Below are 15,882 nucleotides of genomic sequence, written 5' to 3'. Positions count from 1 at the left end.
CATTGTCTTATCCCTAAAGATCCCTGAATTGAATACACCGTCCTTCCTTTTCTGTTAAAATTAAACTTAAAAATTAATTTTGTTTTGTTAAAACCTTGACAATTTTCTATTAACACAAATCTGTAACAAAAATCTTTAATGTATATATTTGTTTTGTATTTGGGCGGTTTACCTCGCATTGGATCTGAAGGTTTGGTTAAGTTGGGTTTAGTAAAAGTTAGAATATCTCCGCATAGATAGTACCCCGTTTGGTTAAAGCCTCGCGTAGGGGCTAGTATTTTTTTTCAGTTTTAAATAAGTGGTCAAGAAATAGGTTTTAGTGTGATGATGTTTGATAATTCTTTTAAGTTTAAGTTAAGGAGGTTATGTAATGTAATTCTTAAAATTTTAAGGGGGTAAGATAAAGGTTTTTTTTGGGGGGGGATAAACACCCCCTAGCGGAATTTGTACACCAATAAGTTAAGGTTTTTAAAATCTCAATGTTTTCAGATGAAGATAATGCTTGTAGCCTTTTTGTTTGTATGCGCTGTCTCAGTCTCTACCCATGCCGCTATTACAAGTTAGTATGCCTTTATATATGTATATACCCTAGCCTCTAGGGGCTTTGTTCCAAGAGGTAATAAATTGGGTTTCATCAGTTTCTCTGTAGGAAATTAAGTTTTTTTTATCTAAGAACAGAGCACTTAGATTCAAGGAGCGCAGCCGCTATGCATGTTATTTATAAAATTATAGATAAACATATATCATTAAATTCACCTTTAAAAAAAAGAGAGAAGAATTAATTCTTGCGTATTTGATATTTACTAGAAGTATTTTGTAGATTTATATTGAAACTAGGACAAATACATCCTTAAATAGCGCAGCCTTGTAAATAAACAATTTCTTTAATTATAAAAAAGGTCCATAAGCTATTTAGTAAAGTTTTAAAGATAGATTTAAACAAAAGTAAGAATCTTTAAAGAATGTCTAAATTAAGAAAATTAACGATAAATTGTTATACCTACCAAATTAGAATAAACCTTCTGTAGATAAAGATTATTGGTTGACACTGCTAGTTTTGGAACTTACAAATCAGAATTAAATAAAATTACCCAAAGATTTTAAGGCAACGAATAAGGTAACGTGGTTATAAAACTTTGGGTACCAGGATAATTATTAGTCTTATGTCCTTGCCTCCATGATACTAAATACATAATGTAACATACATAAAACTGTATTTGTACGGACAGGATTTAATCATACATAGAGTAGCTGTTTCACTAGCACAACATTTTCTAAACATTACGTTGTAACATAGAAATGGTAAACAATGAATTTAGAAAACTCTTTACTGCACAATAATACAAATTCTAGATAAACAAGAATAAAAAGTTGCAAAGCCAGCCAAACAGATCCCCTAATATTAATTGACAGATTTACTCCAAGATTTAAAAATATCGAATCTACACTAAAAATAAGCACAAAAACCCTATAATATTAACTATTCTATGCGTTTAAGAGAAAATATATGTTCCAAAATTAAGATGTACGTGGTTCTTTAGGGGATATTTTATTTGTTTATGAGGTGTAAAAGATAATAACCCAAAATTTATGAAAATGTTTTATTATTTATTGGTTTAACATTGGGTACTTAAATTGAATTTTAATTGGACCCTAGTTACCAGTAGTATCCAGTAATAAATCCACAGAAGAGATAATTTTGTTTATCATCATTGGTCAAGTAAAACAAGATATATGCACAATTAAGATATACAAATTAATGTGGATTAAAATTATTTTTGGAAAAGTTTAGATGAACAATTGTTTACCCAAAATCTTATAAAAGTACACCCAAAGAATTCAAGCCAAAGAATGGAAGATCATTTTTCATTCCATCAAAGCCTTAAAAAATTCTATATCAATTTTCCATATGCCACCGGTTCTGCATGTTTTCTTAACTCATCTTAAAACTAAAGAGTAGCTTTGCTCCAAATAAGAAAGAAATGACGAAATAAAATAATTTTAATGGATTCAAAATATTTATCTTTAACGAAGATTTTTGTTATTTTAATTTAACTTAAAATCTCCTGATGTTGAAAAAGAAAATACTGTGATAGAAAATATTTTCAATGAATATGAAAAAATCATTTTTTTCACTCCGAACCAAAATGCATTTAATAAAATGAATGTTATGGGTTTAATAACTTTTACAAACCGTTTTGGTAGAATCCTCTTTATGCAACAAAAAAAATCTCACATCTTGAAAACTTAAATTTGATTAATTTTATTTGGTCTCAACGCGTCATACCTAAAGACATTAAACATAGTTTAAATGCTACGAGTAAAGGAAATGCACAAGTACATAAACAGGCGCAACTTATTATTAAGCATTGTTAGATCTTGCAGTCATGGGTCGGGCAATAAAATACTGGGGTTTTTTTTATTTTGCTTTCTCTCATTATAATGAGATCTTTTGAGGTATCTGTCATCTAGAGTTTATAGAGAGGCTACACTGCAAAAATTATCCATTATCCGTGTGAAACAAAGGATTTAAAGCCTACCTAAAATAGATTATATTCATAAATTTCGGGATGAAAGGTTTACAGATTATATTTTTAGTTGGGGGGGGGATTATATTTTAGCTGTTTATCTGCATAATCCTTTCTCGCGTCTAGGCAGCCGCCAAAAGTTGTTATTATTTGATTCTTTATTTGTCTTAATTATTTACATAAAAAGTTTACATCTGATTTATAAGTGTTATTATAACAATATCAAATTAAAACTAATTAAAGATATTATCTTATAAAAAGTGTCAGTTGATTGTAAGGCAGAAGTAAAAAAGAGAAAGAGAAAGAAAAATTGTCAAAAGTCAGCAGTGAATTGTTTTAAATAAAACATCTGCAGTACAAACCCTATTCTCCAGTCTGACGGCTTCAGATTTATTTTACAAAACAATGAAGTGGATTTGTTGCTGTACATTTTTACCTTGGAGCTGTTTGGATATAGAAAAACACGGCTTCATAGACAAATAACTGTGGCTACTAATCCCGCTTTTTCCTAAATAAATAAAAGTAAATAGAAACTACCAAGATATGCAGTTTCGCACAATTTTCCTTTAATAGGTCATATTAATGAAGTTTTTATAATGCCTGTAAAACTATTAGTCATAGCTGACACAATATCGACAAGCCATTTTGAAATCACAGCATTGAGTATTATTAATTCGACTATAAGGTAGATATAAAAGTGGTCATGAGTGACATAAATAATATCTATAAGACTCTATTATAATTTCATCATGCTTATGATACTTTATATAAAAGCAACAACCAATTTCGGAAATATGAAATTAAGACTTATGAATCAAAATCAAAGAGTCATCTATTATTTTTTATGCTTAATCACAACGTACCCAGCAAGCACCCCCCCCCCCCCTTCCCTCATTTTTTGGACTTCTAGTTGATTATAATTTATGGAAAGGGGGGGAGGTTTGGTGCCAGCTATACCCCTACTGGGCTAACCATTAACCAAGATATCCTAACCTAATTACCTAAGTATAACATTTCCTCCTCTCCCATTATTTACAATTGTTTAATAATGATTGAGAAGGGGGAACAATGCTCGATAGGAGATTTAAAGGAAATGTCCAAACTTTTTGTTTGTAGTGACAAGACCTGGCCACCTGATGCACAAGCGAAGACCAGAAATGGATGTTAATGGTAATATTCTTATTTCATAAGCAAAGCTACTCATACATTGCATTGCTCTATGTTTGAAGCGCTGAAAGTGTCATATGTGACGTCATACAAATACGTCTAAAAATGAGGGATTCGAGAGGAGTAATGGGAAGAGAAACGAAGCAGCTCATAAAAAATGCCGTCACACAATACAAAAGACCAACTATAGGCCAGTATACATTGTTATTGACCAATGGTAAAATGTATACTGGCCTATCATTGGTTATTTGTATTATATGACGTATTTTTTTTTATTAGATAATATAGGCTGCTTTAAAGAAAACCTCTAAAGAAGATATGGATAATAGACTATTGACGTCACACATAACATCCTCCAGGGGTTCTATATGTTTCCTCGTCAATTGTATGGCCTAGGCTGTAGTCCGTCCATGCCACTGTTATAGTGCATTCGTTCAAAACTAAAGGTAGCTAAGGCCAGATAACTAATGGGAAATTTTTTCTTTTATATCCAAATATACGGGTATTAGGAAAAGTAACACCCATTAACAGACAACCAACTCTTTGATTTGTTGACCTTTGTCTTATTGTTCATAGTAATGGCTTGTTTTGTGCCAAAGCATTCTTCATACTCTTATTATTGATGTTACTCATCTGACATGGCAGCATCTTGTATCAATTTTAACGTCATCAGCATGTCGCGATGAGGTCCAGACTCGACAAAATCCGACAAAAATTGATGCTGTCTATAACTTTTTATCTAAACTATCTTAAGGGTTTTATGGCGATACCTTCTCAAATGGATTTGGAGACTTCTACACAGCTAGAAAGAGATCCATCTTGGATAATGAGTATGGTGAGTTTTATATCTACCATTGTCATATCCCTCGTTTAGTTTTATTTGAATAACCTCTAGAGGACATTGCATATTTTGGGGTACCTCTGGGATCTTAAGGGATACGACAATTGAAGTAAAATTACAAAAATTCTTTAGATAAAACCTTAGGGTTTGAAAGTTTGTACACTCATAGTTTAAACCATCCAATATGAATCAAAGAACCCAATTTTTTTAAGAACGTAAAACTTTTAGTACCAACACGATTCACAGTTTAATGTCACCTGCCTTTAAAGGTTATATCTCCTCCATTAAATTCTATATGATCTTGATTTTAGTATTAATGTCACGTTTCTGACATTGTAGCAGTAGGAAATATAAATAGTAAAATTACCTACAACACAAAAAGTAAAAATATTTCAAAACTGCCCTTGAGGAAGGGGAATTTTGACTTTTGACATGTAAAAATTATAGAAACAAAAGTTTTCTAAACACGTTTATTTGTTCATATGCTTAACAACATTAATTTATGTATTTAATCATGATTGGTTGGTTCAAAATAGCAATGTCCAGTCTCAATTATTTGAATCTAATAAAGGAGTAAAGTTCGAGATGTATATCAATGTTTTGTCTTATCCATGAGATCCCTGAGAACTTCTAAACTTTCCATTAATTGAAAATTATTTTCTCTTTTCATGTTTTTTTTTTATAAAACTTTTCCCGCCGGTAAAGAAAATACTTGTCTAGCTTGTTGATTTTTCACACCATTAGTTAAACGATTTTTAGATTTTATAATTCAAAAATGTAGAATATATGTGGATATCATGGCAGGAGAAAAATTGTCTTCCCTTTAGGTTGCAATATCCCCTCGAATTTATTGGTCAGGCAGTTTATCCAGTAGATGAGGAGGGGGTGGGGTAAAGGAGGGGGATGGGGTGATAAATATTTTAGCCCGCTACAGAGTTCACTTTATCATAGAACATGAAAATCTGGTGGTAGATCGAAGTAATAGTAAATCCATTAATTTACATATATTAAAAACCACATAGATTTTAACATTATTTCAATTTTAGGGGTAAAAATAGTCTTTAGTTAAAACCATTTCCAAGTGTCATTATACTGATAAAATCTAATGGATTTAGCCATTTTCAAGAATTAAAAAACACACAGTATTACATCTTACTATTTCAAATGTTTTAAATCTATCAAGGTGTAGCAGTTCCTGTGCCGAGACTCGAACGTGACGACCCCGCGCCACTTTTCTTCAAGCCTGACAGGCGCAAGGTAATATACAAGGGTAGCATGTATTTAAATATGTATATATTTAAAAACCTTGCTTCATCTTTATTCTAACCTGATAGACGCAAGGTAATGTAAAAGGTCAGGACCTATAAATAGGCATTTGGAAACTCTGCTCTGTTTTTCTGCAAGTCTGACAGACGCAAGATCAAATCTGGATAGTTAATGGAACTACACAAAAATTTACAGACCTCTATCCCTAATAGGGTCCAGCTGTAGAATGTCCTTGGAAACCACCATAATGAACCAACCATTACAAATTTTAAAAGTCCCCAAAGTTTTTGAGTCAACGAATTTGAAAACAGTTTTATAAATCTTTGGGGACTAGTGTAAAAAAAAACAGCCTAGTCCCCTCCCTCCCTTTATTTATTCAGGTAAACCTATGAGGGAAAAATCTTCAATATAATTGTTATAAATTTCCTTTAGGCTTCAAAATCTCATGATAAAAGTAATAATAGAAACACACTCTCATATATCAAGTATTATATATGTTATGTTTAATAAATTATTACCAATACATAGAAAAAGGAATAGTCACTTGATCAATAAATGTATAACTCAACTATCCTCCATATAATGTTCAAACATTTCCTGGACCAACTATTAGCTTCACTGTTGACAAATTTAGCGGTTAGCGAGATCTTTCAGTACAAAAATTCAGACAAACATTCATAAGAAAAAGTAAAAAATTAGGGGAGGGAGGTAATTTTTCTAGGGAAGATTTCTCTTATAATGGCCGGGCGGAGAAAACCTCCCTCAAAATAGATTATCTTTCCTGGATTAGAAGCTTCAATGTAAAAATGAACCATATTGGTTCACAGGTTAGCGAGACAGAGACGTCATGTTACTTTAAAATAAGAATGATTTCTAAATTATAAAGGAGTATTATTAAAGTAATTCTTATTTTTTATCTTTTAATTTATACCTTTATCCCCGAAATTGCATGATAAAATAAATTAATATAAAGCATATAGTATTTTGCATAATTTATCATTAATTAACCTTCTATTTGTATTATTGTATTTTAACGACACACAGAAAACTGTCCCGAATTTGTATTAATTTTGAGGAACAAGACTCCAGTTACGTCATATTTTTCTTTCCCGAAAAAGGGAAGGGGGAAAGAAAAAAAAGGGAAGGAGGGAAGAAAAAAGAGATGGGTGAAAAGGGGGTTTTCCCCATCTCTTTTGAAGAGATTTTCTTCCCCCCTTCCCTTTTTCGGGAAAGAAAAATATGACGTCACTGGAGTCTTGTTCCTCAAAATTAATACAAATTCGGGACAGTTTTCTGTGTGTCATTTTAACAGGATGCTCAAGGATTATTCTTTTTATACAAATATTGTTATCATATCAAAGCCAGGGAGGATGGGACCATTGGGCTGCATATTACACTAGTCAACAAAGTTTCATAATAACGTTTTTTATTCGTTAACATAATAGTTATTTCTCGTATCGTATTATAAACGGCTTTCCGCGGATATAGAATGTACAATTATAAGATTAAAACTAGTTTTTTTAGCCCCGTGGTGCCGAAGGCACCGGCTAAAAAAACTAGTTTTAATCTTATGATTGTACATTTCTATATTCGTAGAAAACTGAATATAATACGATGCTAGACATAGTTTTTTCGTATTCATGAGAACCGGTTCCTATCCACCGGATTCAAATGAATACGAGAAAAACTTTTAAAAATTTTTGGTTTGTTCATTAAGTTGAATGTCCAAACGATTCAACCACTAATTGTTATCTACAGAAAGGTACATTTATGTATCACTATATGAGATGCATATCAATCTAACGGCCATTGTCTTATTCCTTTAGTTCCCTTGAATTGTATACACAATCCAAATGTAGATCAATAATATAAATATTAAAACAAAATTTGTAAATTATTATTTAATTTACCACTAATACGTGTTTTAAAGGCACAAGATTATGTAACATACGGATGGACAGACACACTTATAGAATAGCAACAATCGGCATTAGGACAAACGAAAGAGTCTCAAAGGTCGGAGTGGAAACTTAACCTAAGCTAACATATTTCAAACTATCTGATAGGTTTTTAGATTCCTAACCCCTGCGAGGGGCTTATTTGTACATTCATATCTTAACCTAACCTAACCTGTATAGAAATGCTTAATCAAATTAATATTTTAACACTCCTGCGTTTGTTCACTCCGACGTTTGGGATTCCTGCGTTTGTCCTGGAACCGAACAATCCTTTAAAAGTACCAAAGACTGTATTCCTTATCTCTGTATTTAATATATCATTATTCTTTACTAATAACTGTACCATCTTATTCATGAGAGGAAAGCTAAGATTTCGATGGCTCCGTGTTCCATCCGACTAGGTTAGGTTATGCTGGGTTTGTGGAAGCCACTTAGGGTTATAGTTACGTCGGTTTAAGTTCACATAAACGTGATAATACAACGGACTCCTAAGAGTAAGGACTTATAAAGTTATATTTTCTCAAAATGTTTTTCTAAAGGTTATTTATTTGTACTGATATGTACATATTAAACTCTTTAATTCATTCAATTATTAAACTTTTCTAGAAATTACACGAACTATCTAAAGTTTAGTCAAATACAAAGTAATTATGTAATATTACTTTCGAAGTAATACAAGCAACATGTTCCATATTCTTAAAAAAACAAATGTGCACATTTTAAATTAGAGAGATCGTTTATTGATCAAATTAAAGTAAGATAATTTGAAGGATTTTGTTAATTTGTGGTAGTTATAATTTATTAAGTAATTGTCGGAAATGATGGAACACCCAAAATATGAAAAGCAGATAGAGAGGGGACATTACACTATTCTCAAAAGTTTTATAATAACGTTTTCTTATTCGTTGACACACTTTGAGGACTTTTGATTGCTTGGATTATTAAGTTAAATGTTCAAACAATTCAACCACTTATTTTAGACCAAAAATGAACTCATATCTAAAAAGTACGAGGATAGTAAACCACTTGTACAAAATATGATCTGTACAAAACCGGAAAGTTAATTTGCCTGTCATCAAATACAGACTTCCATATCAGTCGAACAAAAAAAAATTAAAAAATTTTTTTTTTGCAGTTATGCCTATATTTTTTTAATTGGGCAAAACAACGCCGTGTAAACGGGTCTTTTGTACATAAAAAAAAAGAAATATTTTGTATTTATTCAAGATATTTGCTTTCTCTATACATTTATTGTGTTTTAGTAATTATTTTATGCATTATATATATTATTTACGTACATTAACAAATAACCTTTAATTATTACTTTTAGAAGTATAAAAAGAATAGAACCAAACTATAACAGGCTATTTCTGGGTCCAATTTTGTACAATGTATATTTACAAAATACCTCTAGTAAACCAATTTTGATTGCACATTTAAAATCAGCATCTTTGTACATTCTCGGTGTAATGGGCCTCGTAATCAACAAAACGACAAACGGTCACGATCTACAGGCACTAAATGGAAAGGGGGGAGGGCAAAAATTGACTCTTCACTTGCACATTTAAAAAAGAAAATGTAAAAATAATTTGCCAGAGGGTATTTTTTTCTAGGGGTGGTTTCTCTTGGGAGGATAGAGGTATACTCACCCTCAATAGTTGCGTGCCTTTTCTGTATGAGAATCTTCAATTTAAAGTAGAATCATATCTTTAAAGTGGTTAGTGAGATACTTCGCTACACTCACAATTTAACAATCATTTTATTTAATATAAGAACTAGTGGTTATGCACTTAGAGGACTGTAGGGGCCTTTGATTTTTGGGAAGGGGGAGTAATCCCCCTTTTTTCCAAAGAGATTTATAAAAAGAATATTTACTTGTAAATTGGTAGGGGTAATTTTTTCTAGGGCCAACTTTTGATGGAATTAAGGTGGTACTCTCCTACAAAATTATCATGAACCTTCCCTGGACATATGAGAGCTATATAGAAATTTTAAGCATTTTTTTTATAAAGTTATTATTAATGAATAGTTATGCATTTACTACTACACTGAAATGTAAAATATGATATAATTAATAGCTAATAAATTTACTTATTATTTATAAGTGTTTAGTGTACGATAATTGCTATAATAAATCTTTTTAAGTAAAAATAAATAAAATGACTGCATAGATGAACTATTCGCATATACAGTTCAGCTTTAAGAGGTTGAGTTTCATTTTTTTAGAAATTGCAATCAAAAAAAGTTAATAAAAATCACAGGATTGTTTATTGAAACTATACATAAAACATAGAAAAATACAATGCATAAAGATGGATTTTAAAATTCCAAAACCCCCAATATTTGAAGTACTACAATTTTAGAGTAGATTTAAATATTTTTTTTAAATTTTAAACTAAACAAAATTGTACATATTATTTTTATGTTTGTAATATAAACTTATTATAAACCTAGATAATTATGAAGATTAAAAATATATTAATGTTAATCTATCTTCTTTAGGAAAATTTCTCAAAAGAAGTCAATTGACTGAAAATTAATTTATTATAAAGACTATTATTAACAGTTTACATAAATGTGTTCATTGTGAAAATATCAATTTTAATAACAACTTTAATAACTCAAAATCCTTATAAATATTGAAAAAAATTCTCACAAAGCATTGTTAAAGTTGAAAATTATTGTCATATATATTTAAACACAAAGCCAACTATCTCTAGTAGCAGCAGAGTATATCATATTTTCCCTTTACAAGATAGGCAGACAGACAAAGTAAGTTATAGAGTAACTTCAAATAAGGATAGAATGTCAAATCTAATTTAATCATTCAGGGTTCAGTGTAACCTCATGGGTTATATGCCTCCAATTAAAGTAAAGATCAAAGGAAAATCTTAAAGTATTTGTCTGTTATCCTATACCGAACCCCGCCCCTCTTAACAATTCATATTTTCTATGGTGTCGTCAGAGTTTAGAGAGCTCCATTTGTGATACCAATTAAATATCCATGTATTTTAGAGGAGACCTGAGATGGACACCAAGGGTTTCTACGGAGACACTTTCTCTGGTGGTTTCGGAGATTTCTATGTGGCTAAAAGGTAATATTTCTATAGAGACACTTTCTCTGGTGGCTTTGGAGATTTCTATGTGGCTAAAAAGGTATTATTTCTATGGAGACAATTTCTCTGGTGGCTTTGCAGTTTTCTATAAAGCTAAAAGGTAATATTTCTAAGGTGGTTTCATAGATTTCTATAAAGCTCAAGAAATAACTGAATGAATAATTCAAAATGATAAAAGTTTTAATATCAAAATTTTTGACATTCACACAATAAGACATTTCATTCTAAAGGTTGTGTTATTTATACTCCATAAACTGGGTTCGGCAGCCGCTAACATGCCAATTACAGCTTTTTAAGCCGCTCATGAAATAAATAGAAAATGAAGTAACTCAATAATCTATATTTAAGGGATACTGTTTTGGGACAATTTGAAACAGCAGCATAAAAAATATCATACGGCCGTTTAGCTTTAAGATAATCTGCTTCAGTTTTATCCAAAAAAAATAAAACAAGCTGTAGCACTAGTTCAGCACTTAAATTGGTCGCCTGCCGATTCCTTAAAAAATATATGTGCTCGAACCTAGTAATAGTGTCTAACTTTTTATCTTTGTGACGTAACAAAAATTGAAGTATGAGAGGGGAGGTGAGAAAGGAAAACCCTAAAAAAGAGATGGATTTTTGTTACGTCACAAAGATAAAAAGTTAGACACTATTGCTAAGTTCATGTGCTCTTTATAATTTTGACCTTTTATTACAAGATCTATTATTTTGATATTTATAATAAAAAATATCAAGAGTTTTAAAATCATAGTTTATCGTCAACTCTCTCTCAAATTGTAATTTTTGCTTTGGCAAAAATATCTTGTTTGAACAGTTTGTCGAAGGGTTTATTAAAAAGGAAAAAAATGTTGTTTTAAGAAACACAAACAAATCCAATTATTAAAATTTATCGAATATTTCAGCTACTTGAAGTGTATGTTAGTAGAGTGACAGAAAGTGGGACTGATGGACGGACTGACAGAACTTAATTATAATTAAATTATCTTAATGCAATTTTATTAAGATAAATTAATTTAATGTAATTATCATGAATGCAATTTTGTTCAAAAGATGTATTACAATGCATTATATTTTAATATTAATTGATGATTAAGCCATTTTGATTTAGTTTTAAAGAATCGGACAATAGGACTTTATACTAACTATTAATGATTGTCTTTTAATTTTCAGGGCACTTTGGTAAAAATAAAACCACATCATATGGTTTAAAGAAACATATTTGAAAAGGTAGGAAATATATTTCAGTATGGATTCGAAACCGATTAATATCCGCTGAATATGATGTAAAAAATCATGCAGAGCATCGTATTACAGACAATTTTTCACAATGTTGAAATAAAAATCATACAATATTTACCCGTCTTGGTAGCCCGGGTTTCAGATCCTCGGGGCTATCAATTTGTTTTTAACGTTACCCATGGAAAAGGTACCGTTAGATTGTTAGTTAGACGTACGCACATATCATAGTTATAGAAAAATAGTGGTATCAATAGAGAGAAAGGACAATGGGCTGTTTATTACAATAGTCCCAAATATTCTTTCTTATTCGTTGTCTTAACAACTTTGGGGACTATAGTGAATTTTGATTTGTTTGTTCATTAAGTAAAGTGTTTAAACGTTTCAACCACTAATTGTAATTGTGTGTATCATCATTAGGATGCACATCAATTTATCGGTCATTGTCTTATCCCTTTAGATCCTGAGTGGATTCCCACCTATCCGCACTTCAAATTTGTTTTCATTCTCTTTTACAATGTGCTTCATTCTATTTGAGTTATAAATGTTAGTTATTTGTTAATTAGCAAATAATTAAATTAATTTGCTTCAGTTTTCCCTAAAAGTACACTCTGAAATATTAAACTTTGTGTTAAACCAAACCATGTATATTGTCCTATCATTGGTCATATTTTTGTATGGCGTCATTTTTTATTAGACACTATAAGCTGCTTCCTTTTGTGAGGCTAATTGTGGATTCAGTTAGGCTAGGGTAAGCACCACAACTAAGAGCACGATCATAAATAAAGTCAATTCAATTATATCAGAAATAAACTTTCAGAGTGTCCTTTTAATTTTAGTAATTTGTTGCAAATCACCTGTAATTTATACCACCTGACACTAGACAACATTTTCACACTCAAAGCAGTGATCTACAGGGATAAGATAATGGCCAATATATTCGTCAATATCCTCAATGATGATACACAAAACTACCCCTTCAGTAGCGAAAATAAGTGGTTGAAACGTTTGGACACAAAATTCATAATTCAGAAAGTCCCCAAAGTTGTTAAGCCAACAAATAAAAAAACTTTATTGTAAAACTTTGGAGCCTAGTGTAATAAACAGCCCATTGTTCCCTCTTCCTCTGTCAACAGAGAGCAGAGCTTCTCTTTGATTTATATTGATGGAAAGATGTGCGCTCATGTCATGGTCAGTTACTGTAGTGTTAGCTTCCTTTTCATACCAAACAAATATTTTATTTCATTTTTCAGTCTGGCTTTGAAACCAAGTGGATTAGAACCGGTCCTTAGCCTCACTAAATAATCAGATTACAGACAATTTTTCACTAATATTAAAAAACAAATCATGAAATTAATAACAGTTTTATTTTCCCGGGCCTTCGGCCCTTTGGGTTTTAATATTAATTTTTTTTTTAATGTCCGTCCACAGGAAGCTATCTATAATACGATGCAATAAATAACTATTCTTTTTTAAATTCTAGAATATGCCGCTAAAATGAACCATTAAGGCGTCTTCTTGTTAAAATATTAGTTTATTATTGGATAAATCGTAAGGAAGGTGACGTGTGATTTGTTAATTTTAGCGGCAAATTCCGAAATTCGGAAAATAAGATAAGGTGTATATTACGTTATACAATACAAATGACCAATGATAGGCCAGTATGCATTGTAATTGACTAATGATAGTTTGTATACTGGCCTATCATTGGTCATTTGTATTGTATGACTTATATTCTTATTAGACACTATAAGCTGCTTCGAATTTAGCATAAATTTTGATAAAATTTTGTTTTTTTCAGATATTGAGTACTGGGTGTTGTAAAATTAAATCCTCCAATGAAGATAGTTACTCATTAATCTAATTATTTATAAATAAAAAAAATTATAATTATATACATGTTTTGTATTTGATAATCTGTGGGCTGGTTAAAAATTTTATTTAAAATCATTAGAAGTATTCGTATTCAATGTTATTTTTATTTACAGTCTTAAAAATTGTAAGATATAACTTTTTTAAAATAAATTTTTGGGGATAGAAAAATAGCTTAATTATATGCTAGTTCATATAAGGCAAGGCAAAAATGACTTAATTTATCCAATCTAAATATTGTAAATAAATTTCCTATATATTTTATGTATTAAATATTGTAACTTCTATAGATATATTTGCAACTGAAGTTAAAGAGACAGAAAAAAGATTGTATGAAATAAAAAAAATGCTTTTCAAATAAATATATCGAAAAGTCAATGACTTTTCCTGCCCTGTTTTATTATTCTTACTTTAAAGATTTAAATTTTATCTTAAAATTTACTTTGTCTGTTAGTTATTGAGTTATTGAAAGTGCGATTACGTTTAAATAAACAAAAAAAATATGTTTGAATATCAGCTTCACCGATCTTTGATAAAAATATATCTCTTCTTTTTCTTTCTACAACATGATGTTAGTGTGCGGTTTTTAGGCTACTAAACATCAATTTAAGTCGGTGCTATAATCCCCCCCCCCCTCTCCCACTCCTTCACTTTCATTTTGTTTAATCGCGTTTCAAGCCAATGATAAACTATAGCTATGACTGGTTAGTACAACTTATCTTTACTCTGCCAAACATAACATTTAACGTGCAGCAGTTGGTTTATTTGGGTGGGTGTCAACATCCATGTGTGCGCCATATAATACCCCAATTTGTGGTTCACTTTCACTTCGAGGGATATTGTGTAAAGTACTTTTGGTATTATTCATACTAATATTTAAATTAAAAGAGACACTGCATAAAAGTGTCAGTGTCAATAACATCAGGGTTGTATTCATAGGCGTGCATAAGGGGGGTGTATCCACCCCTGTGGCAAATTGAGAGAGGTAGATACACAACCCTGCAACCCTCTTCTACCCCTTGATAAGATTCTGTAGCCCCTTGAAACTCCCTTCATACAGCCAAGGGGGGTGTTAAAAAAATTAAAATAGGTAGACTTTCTTGACAATGAGTACGTCAAAAGAGGCGGAAGGGTTAAAAATTTCGGGTCTGCTTTGCGCACCCCCCCCCCCCCCGGCAAAACCCTCTGCACGCCACTGGTTATAATCGTTATCAAAGTGTAAACATTTACTTAATCATTGCATTGCACAGTGGGCCAGAATGGCCCAAAACGGTTCAAAATTCAATAACTTGAAAACTATTGGTTTTACAGAAAAAATTGTAAAATATGAAATGTCTATCTATGCAAAAACTAAAAGTTTGCTTATTTGTGTATACTCAGTTTTGGGGGAATTTTTGCGGATTTTTTTTTTCAATTACTACTAAACTTCATTTTACAGTTTCAATATCAAAAGAACAATTTCATATTTTTAAATTTTAAGCAACTTTGCTTTTATGTACAATTAACCTCTGACCACTCCTTCATGTGGTTTTTGTGAATTTTTCGCGGATTTTTAAATAAAATACTAATAAACTTCATTTTACAGTTTTATCAAGAAAAGACAAATTTTATAATTTCAAATTTTAAGCAACTTTGCTTTTATGTACAATTAACCTCTGACCCCTCCTTCATTTGGTTTTTGTGAATTTTTCGCGGATTTTTAAAAAAAATTACTACTAAACTTCATTTTACAGTTTCAAAATTAAAAAACAATTTCATATTTTTAAATTTTAAGCAACTTTGCTCTTATGTATAATTCACCTCTGACCTTTCCTTCATGTGGTTTAGGTGTATTTTTCGCGGATTTTTCAATAAGTCACTATTAAACTTTGTCTGACAGTTTTAACACCAAAAAACAT

The 15,882-nt window shown here is 30.8% G+C and overlaps 1 protein-coding gene across 1 annotated transcript; it reads left to right on the top strand.

Moving 5' to 3' along the window:
* Nucleotides 1–492: 492 nt before the first annotated feature.
* LOC145319256 (uncharacterized) lies at nucleotides 493–14,387 on the top strand. Its single transcript, XM_080161268.1, has 7 exons — nucleotides 493–559; nucleotides 3,645–3,698; nucleotides 4,450–4,530; nucleotides 5,720–5,793; nucleotides 10,776–10,855; nucleotides 12,047–12,103; nucleotides 13,914–14,387. Exons 1-6 carry the CDS (start codon nucleotides 499–501, stop codon nucleotides 12,057–12,059), a joined length of 363 nt encoding a protein of 120 aa, XP_080017394.1. The 5' UTR covers nucleotides 493–498; the 3' UTR covers nucleotides 12,060–12,103; nucleotides 13,914–14,387.
* Nucleotides 14,388–15,882: the final 1,495 nt, after the last annotated feature.

This window comes from Acartia tonsa, chromosome 5 (assembly GCF_053477335.1).
Source record: "Acartia tonsa isolate MP-2025a chromosome 5, ASM5347733v1, whole genome shotgun sequence".
Classification (NCBI taxonomy): domain Eukaryota; kingdom Metazoa; phylum Arthropoda; class Copepoda; order Calanoida; family Acartiidae; genus Acartia; species Acartia tonsa.
This window is presented reverse-complemented; position numbering and strand designations above follow the sequence as displayed.